The sequence below is a fragment of the Phyllostomus hastatus genome, unplaced genomic scaffold (genome assembly GCF_019186645.2).
Source record: "Phyllostomus hastatus isolate PE091 unplaced genomic scaffold, TTU_PhHast_1.1 phas_scaffold_216, whole genome shotgun sequence".
NCBI lineage: Eukaryota > Metazoa > Chordata > Mammalia > Chiroptera > Phyllostomidae > Phyllostomus > Phyllostomus hastatus.
In genome coordinates this window covers 15,126,873-15,134,231 of record NW_025334018.1, presented here as the reverse complement: position 1 = coordinate 15,134,231, position 7,359 = coordinate 15,126,873, and the positions used below count along the sequence as shown (strand labels likewise).

General features: G+C 51.5%; 1 protein-coding gene across 1 annotated transcript; it reads left to right on the top strand.

Moving 5' to 3' along the window:
* Window positions 1–738: 738 nt before the first annotated feature.
* LOC123804361 (acidic mammalian chitinase-like) lies at window positions 739–6,755 on the top strand. The gene is made up of 11 exons (XM_045816591.1): window positions 739–846; window positions 1,286–1,315; window positions 2,331–2,532; window positions 3,075–3,131; window positions 3,227–3,392; window positions 3,697–3,821; window positions 4,002–4,125; window positions 4,420–4,605; window positions 5,033–5,152; window positions 5,252–5,393; window positions 6,397–6,755. The coding sequence occupies exons 1-11, from the start codon at window positions 822–824 to the stop codon at window positions 6,678–6,680; spliced, it is 1,461 nt and encodes a 486-aa protein (XP_045672547.1). The 5' UTR covers window positions 739–821; the 3' UTR covers window positions 6,681–6,755.
* The last annotated feature ends 604 nt before the right edge of the window (window positions 6,756–7,359 follow it).

Here is a 7,359-nt window from a genome sequence, read left to right as displayed (position 1 = left end):
CGAGGTGGCCATTCTCCAGCTGCTTGCTCACAACATTCAGACACTGCCGGCCAGGCGTGATGTCCTCCTTGTCTTGAGTTTGGGCTTTAACATTCTCGATGGTGTCGCTGGGTTCAATTCAACCTCAAGGGCGGCAGTGAGCTTGCCCACCAGGGTCTCAGAAAGACATACATCTCTACACCTGCCGATCGGCTGCCTCATTGAACGGAAAGAGCCCTCTTCGACTCCCATTTTAAATATTTTCTCTCCTCTGTGGGGAGAATACCAATTATGAAAAGGGAAGCAAGGAAGGAAAACCTTCAGAGTGCGGACTAGTTTTCAGGCAGATAAATTCTAGCCAAGCGTACCTAGGAAATTTGACAATCTGGATGTTTATTCTACTTCGAAGGGTTGTCAAGGAGTCCGGCACCAGAAGTGAAGGCACAGGGGAAGGAGAGAGACAACCCGTCTCTGGAAGGGGCCATGGAATCGTTTGCTACAAATGCCCGAGTGTGAGATAGCCAATCGCTTGCTCCCCAGGCAGAGACAATAGTTCCCTGCACACCAGCCGTGCGGAGTTATGTAAGCTGTTTCATTATACGGCTTATCAGCACGGTTTCTGGGCTGGAGCCCAATCTCCTCTTCTTGTAAATTGAAATCAAGATAGTACGATTTACTGGTCAATAATGGGTTCTTAGATGGGTTTGAGGTTTGGAGCGCTACCCATGTCAACATTGACTTTAGAGGCAATCTCCATCCAGGAGAATCTGATGAGTCACGGGAGGGGGGAGACAGGCTATAAAAGGCAGGCTGAACTGGGGAGTTATTACCACTGAGGCAAGATGGCCAAGCTCACCCTCCTCACTGGTAAGGACCCGCCGTGGCGCTGTCTTGGGAACCACTCCCCCGCTCCTGTTTTCCTGCCCCTTTAGAACTTTCTTTTACCTTTGAACTCAACCAGCTCGCCTGAGATGATTGTTTTGGGCAAAAGCAGGGCTCCTTCTCTGGTGATAGGGTGGTGATAGGCTTTCCCCAGCCCTGCATTCCCCTCCCCGCCACCCCCCCTCCCAAGCCTCAAGGCCCAGGGAGCCTCAGCGGTCTCGTGAGCAGGAGTAGAGGGGACTGGGCTTCTAGGAGAGACCGTGACACTTCGTCAGCCCCAGAGGCTGGGAGTCTACAGAGAGTGTCACAAGGACGCAGAGTGAAACCCCGGAAACCCTTCCTCCTGCAAACAGAACACCGCGTAGGAGGCTACCGCGGTCGCGGGTGCGTTCCTCCAGCTCATTACTCTCTCTGTTGCTTTAAGGTTTGCTCCTCATGCTGACAGCCGGGACGGGTATGTATTCTTCTCGGGACGGACCGCCGCTGGCGTTCCCCTTTTGTTTCATCATCATTTGCAAACTCTGTCCATCTGTCCTCTGTCCTTCCGCATAAAACAGAGACTATTCATTGATTTTTTTAGAGGGTTCAAAATTCCCCAATCAAGTTAAAGGACTGGGATCATTGGCCTAAAAATCCTGAAGCTGAAACCAACTTGACAGGTGGTCTTCGTACAAATACATGATAAGGATAAAGAATAACATGCTGAGGCCTCTCCATGGCACCTGCAGCTCTGCTAAAGCATTTTCAAATCTGTCCCCTTCCCAGTGTTTAAAATAACTCTTCCCCAAGAGGAGGACGGAAGAGCGTTCCCACCCCGCCTCATGGACCAGTTAGCTAAAGCAGCGCAGACTTGTCCTGCAACTCGTCCCAGGAAATGCAGGGCAGTCACAGCAGAATCTAAACCTGCAGCTGGGACTTGCCTCGGAGCGGATGGTTCATGTCCCTCGAGTGAAATTATTCCTCAGGGAGACAGCTACAAGAGCTAAACAGATTATCATCCTTTCTGGGTGATCGTTTCACCTGAATGAGTGAAATGGGAATGAATAGTAACAGCAATATCTACCTCAAAGCATTTTGGTGACGATTAATGAATGCATTCAATAAACTACCGGGAGCAGTGCTTGGTGCAGAGGTACTGGTATGAGCATCAGTGACTGCCAGGGTCAGCGTGCAGAGGCAGCTAGAATACATTGAAGTCAGCGTTTGCAGCTTTAAGATTTCATTTCAGCAAAGGGCACTGATTTCTAAGGCTCTTTAATTCTCTCAGAGGGACAGAGCTACCTCTGAGAGACACCTTCAGCCCCGAATCACCTGCTAATTACGGGTTTGCTGCAATACACAAAGATCTCAGGCAGGTCTTCCGTATCCCTGTCCCCAGACTCCATAAGGAAGTTATTTGTAAGTCTGTGGTTTCTTACTCGGGGATCTTGCTCTGTAATTGTTTCTCACCCTCTTCCTCGGGATGCCAGTCTCTGCCTACCAGCTGACATGCTACTTCACCAACTGGGCCCAGTACCGGCCAGGCCTGGGGCGCTTCAAGCCCGAGGACATCGACCCCTGCCTCTGCACCCACCTGATCTACGCCTTCGCGGGGATGAAAGACAACGAGATCACCACCATTGAGTGGAATGACGTGACCCTCTACCAGGCTTTCAACGGCCTGAAAAGCAAGTAAGTGTTGTAAGGTCAGAAGTTTAACACCTCTTAACTTTCGAGAATAGTCTGAGCAAAACCTTCCACAGTAGCCTCCCGGCTGGAATTCCAAACAAGGCAGCAAGCAGCACACAGGTCCGTTCCGAGCTTCCTCACCATGTCCAGTGCGGGGCTGGCTCTCACGGGCGAGGGGGCTGGCAATGGAGTCCAGCTCAGCTGCCTAGGGAAATTTAGAAAAAGTCAAGTGCTGTGGACTCAGGTGAGAACAGTCTTCCACGGGGAAGCAACCCAAAGCTGGCGCTGATGGAGCCCTCAGTGTCCTCGGGGCTCCCCTGCGAGGCGAGGGACAGGAACTGCAGGCACACCCAGAAATGGCCAGCCTTAGGCCTCCTGCCCCTCGCTGTCCGCGTTTAGGAAGAAAGGATGGGAATGAAGAAACCGGCATGACAGGCTGCGGGAAACGTCTCTTGGACTCTTGCTCAGGAGAACAGCTGACAGCGGAGTGACTTATCTTCCTTTCCATTTGTTCCTCCGACACACTCTGCGCGTCTACTCCCCAGGAACAGTCAACTGAAAACCCTGCTGGCTATCGGCGGCTGGAACTTCGGAACTGCCCCGTAAGTTTGCGACATGACTTTCTGTACCGACGTGATGGCAAGGTGTGGACCACGGTGGCGTGCCCCTCACCCTGCCTCCTTGGGGTCTCCCTCAGGTTCACCACCATGGTGTCCACTCCCGAGAACCGCCAGACTTTCATCACCTCGGTCATCCGATTCCTGCGCCAGCACGGCTTCGACGGGCTGGACTTCGACTGGGAGTACCCCGGCTCTCGGGGGAGCCCGCCTCAGGACAAGCACCTCTTCACTGTCCTGGTGCAGGTGAGGAGCGCTCCATGCCGTTCTCTTTACGCTTACATTTCACGGTTAGATTACAGTTTACATTCGATGTTATTTTGTATTGGTTTCTGGGACGCACACAACTTATCGCCTATGAAAGATCCCCGAGGCTACACAGAAAACCTGGCTCCCCGCCATCTCAGCGGGAGCCGAAGGGCCGGGGTGGCCAATCCAGCGAGAACGCTGAAGAATGAGAGATGGAAGAGGAACTCGATCTAATTCAAAGAGTAGTCATGACAGTCAAGGTGGAGTTGAGGCTCACAGACGGTCTCCTGCTCCTGTACAGGAGATGCGAGAAGCTTTTGAGCAGGAGGCCAAGCAGGTCAACAAGCCCAGGCTGATGGTCACCGCCGCAGTAGCTGGCGGCATCTCCAACATCGAGGCCGGCTACGAGATCCCCCAGCTGTCCCAGTGAGTGATCGCTTGTCCCGCAACTCTTCTGCGCGTCACTTGTGTGGGACACTCGTCCTTAGTCTGCCTCGCTGTTCAGGGGCCTTGGTGAGGCAGAGGCTTGGGAAGCGATATCTTTGCCTGCAGGGGTGTGGGAGGTGACCATCAGGCATGATGGTGACTCCTTCACCTGGACAACAGGTACCTGGACTTCATCCATGTCATGACCTATGACCTCCACGGATCCTGGGAGAGCTACACGGGAGAAAACAGCCCCCTCTTCAAATACCCAACTGACACAGGCAGCAACGCCTACCTCAATGTGGTGAGTCCCTCCACGGGCACATATACAGACCAGAGATGGCGTCATAAATCACATGGAGATCTGGGGATGTAGCAAACATAGATTCTGCAAATGTCTCACTTGTTATAGCTGTCTTCTTAAGTGGCTGATCAAATCTCCTTTACTGTAATTCTACCAAAATGTCTTTTAAAAATGCTACTGAATCCTCTGTCATTAACATCAAACAATTTACCTGTAAACATGGGGGTTTCACATGACTAGACCCTGGGCCATCTGCCTGGAGGGGGCGCTCTCGCTAGCCCGCTGCCATTGCAGGATTACATCATGAACTACTGGAAGGACAATGGTGCCCCTGCTGAGAAGCTCATCGTTGGATTCCCCACCTACGGACACACCTTCCTCCTGAACAACCCCTCCAACCACGGGATCGGGGCTCCCACCACAGGCCCTGGCTCCGCTGGGCCCTACACCAGGCAGTCTGGGTTCTGGGCCTACTATGAGGTATGCTCCTGGGAATCTTCCAGAGGAGGAGAAAAGTGGCTTTCTCTAGGCCCTGGATTTAACAATATAAACAATCCAGCACTTCTTGGCTCACTTCACAAGTCATTGGCTCATTTCAGGAGGCAAGATGAGCTCTCCTGTTGCACGTTAGGCTGGATTCCAAGTACAGAGGGAGTAGGGAGAAAGGGTATCATCAATGAGATTATATCAATGTATAGACACTTCTTAATGCCTGCCAAGGCATCCTTTGATTTAAGAGCTTCTCCCAAGTGGGAGAAAGGATCAAAATCCTGCATGAGCAGAGAACTGTGCTCATAGGGCTCTAGGCCTTCCTTTCCAAGCAGCTTCTGTGTATCCCTTCTCTCCCCCACCCCCACCCCCATGCCCTTTACTCCTGCTGCACGACCTCCTCCTCCTCTCCTCTTAGATCTGTACCTTCCTGAAGAACGGAGCTACCGAGGTGTGGGAGGCTGCTGAGGACGTGCCCTACGCCTACAAAGGCAACGAGTGGCTTGGCTATGACAACACCAAGAGCTTCAAAATCAAGGTAGGCTGTGCTGCCCATGAGTCTGTCCCCATCTGCAGCCCCAGGGCCCCTGGTTGGCCCGATGCCTTCACATAATTGGATTCCTCCTAATGACTACAGGCTGACTGGCTGAAGAAGAACAACTTCACAGGCGCCATGGTCTGGGCCATCGACCTGGATGACTTCACGGGCACTTTCTGCAATGAGGGCAGATTCCCCCTGACCACCACGCTGAAGGAGGCCCTGGGCCTGCAGAGTGCAAGTGAGTTGGGCGTGAGGAGGGACCCTAAGTCTCAAACTTGAGAGAAATTTCAAAGTCTTGAAAGTCAGGGAGCCATTGTCCAAGTGATTTCTATGGCTATTGCTCCACTCATATTTGGTGATGAGGAGAGCAGCCAGGGTTCTTCCCCACAGCTGTGTCCATTATGCGTTTCCCAAGCCAGGTTTTGAACATCTACTAGGTATTCAGCACTAAGCAGGTATCACAGGGGATCCTGAATACGTAAGTCACAACCTCTGCTCTATAGAAGGTTATAGTCTAATTAGAGAGAGAGTCCTGATGCAGTCACAAAGGTACATAATGACCCAGAAGACATTCCATGGTTACGCACCAGAGGAAGGATAAGGAACATCCCTGGGGGTCCGGGACGGTCAGGGCCGGAGGCACTGGGGCGACCGAGGGACAAGGAGAAAATGAACCAAGCCTGAAGCAGGGGCGTCCTGCCTGCGGCCTGCGGCCCACATGCGGCCCAGGATGGTTGTGAACGTGGCCCGACACAGAACTGTAAATTTACTTAAAACAGTACTTACTTTTATTACTAAGTTTTATACTGCTTTGTTACTTAGATATGTACATCTTCTATATTAGTGACCGCAAACTTGGGACCTGCTCGATGATTTCAAAAGATTATCGAAAGGGTTGCTGCACAATGAAGGTTATTATGTGAGGACTTTTTTGCTTATCCGTGGTAGCGGATATGATGAAAATTATGTGCCGACCTTGTTTTGCTCATCCGTTTTCATTAGTGTTTCTGTATTTAACGTGTGGCCCAGGACAACTGTGCTCCTTCCAGTGTGTCCCAGAGACGCCAAAAGGTTGGATGCCCCTTGATGAGAGGCAGTTGATAAGCCAAGAGGAGAGGGGAGACTGAAATATGCAGAGACATGGAAGGAGGAGCTAAGAACGAAATCCAGGATATTAGTTTTCATGCATCAGACACACTAACAAAAAGCAGGGGGCTCAGGATCTGGTTTCTCTCCTTTAGGTTGCAAAGCCCCAGCCGAGCCCATTGCTCCCATCACCGAGGCTCCCAGTACAGGTGGAGGCAGCGGCAGTGGCGGCAGCAGTGGCGGCGGTAGTGGCAGCGGTAGTGGCAGCTCCGGGGGCAGCCCCAGTGGCAGTGGGTTCTGTGCCAACAGAGCCAGTGGCCTGTACCCCGACCCCACTGACAAAAATGCCTTCTACAACTGCTTGAACGGACAGACCTTCCTTCAGCACTGCCAGGCCGGCCTGGTCTTCGATGCCTCCTGCTCCTGCTGCAACTGGTGATGTCTTCGCCAGACTCCACGTCCCCCAACCAGCTCGGAAATTGCCGTACAATAAAGGGCTGAGCATTACTGTTCAGTAGCTTCTCCTTCTTTCCTGAAGGGTCTTTGGTGTAATTAACCCCCGTCTCCCAGTGAAATACAATACTGTAGCTCCACCAGCCAGCCGCCAGCCGCATGGTTTCCATGGTGAGCACCCACAGAATGCACAGTTCTTTCCTGGTTGCTGAGTGGTAGGGCAGAGAGATTCAAGGAATGAAGGGCCCAAACGTGTACTTGGCTGAGGATGGGAGCAGTCAAGGATGTGAGACTCAGATAATAAGGACCCAGAAACAAACATGTCTCTACATTCCTTTAGAGCAACAATTTTCAACTGGTGGGCCACAAGAATTTTTAAAACATGCCATACCTGACTGTGTAGTCAGGGACACTGACCTCTTTTCCCTTAGATTGTCACATAAACAAATGACAACAGCCAACACAACAATAGCCATTCAGTGTGAATGAACGAAAATTATACCTCTTGTTTTGCTAGACTGGCAAAAAACATAATACATATATTTTTGTGTGCCACAGGATTTTAGGAATTAGTTCATGTGTGCCATGAGATGAAAAAGGTTGAAAACCATGGCTTTAGAGGAACATTTCTAAGTGGTCAAGGGATTCAGTGGTGAAGATTTGGA

Coding starts and splice junctions, on each gene's coding strand:
- LOC123804361 (XM_045816591.1), top strand. CDS start 822: ATGGCCAAGCTCACCCTCCTCACTG. Junction 847..1,285: donor CAAGCTCACCCTCCTCACTG/GTAAGGACCCGC, acceptor TGTTGCTTTAAG/GTTTGCTCCTCATGCTGACA. Junction 4,606..5,032: donor GGTTCTGGGCCTACTATGAG/GTATGCTCCTGG, acceptor CTCTCCTCTTAG/ATCTGTACCTTCCTGAAGAA.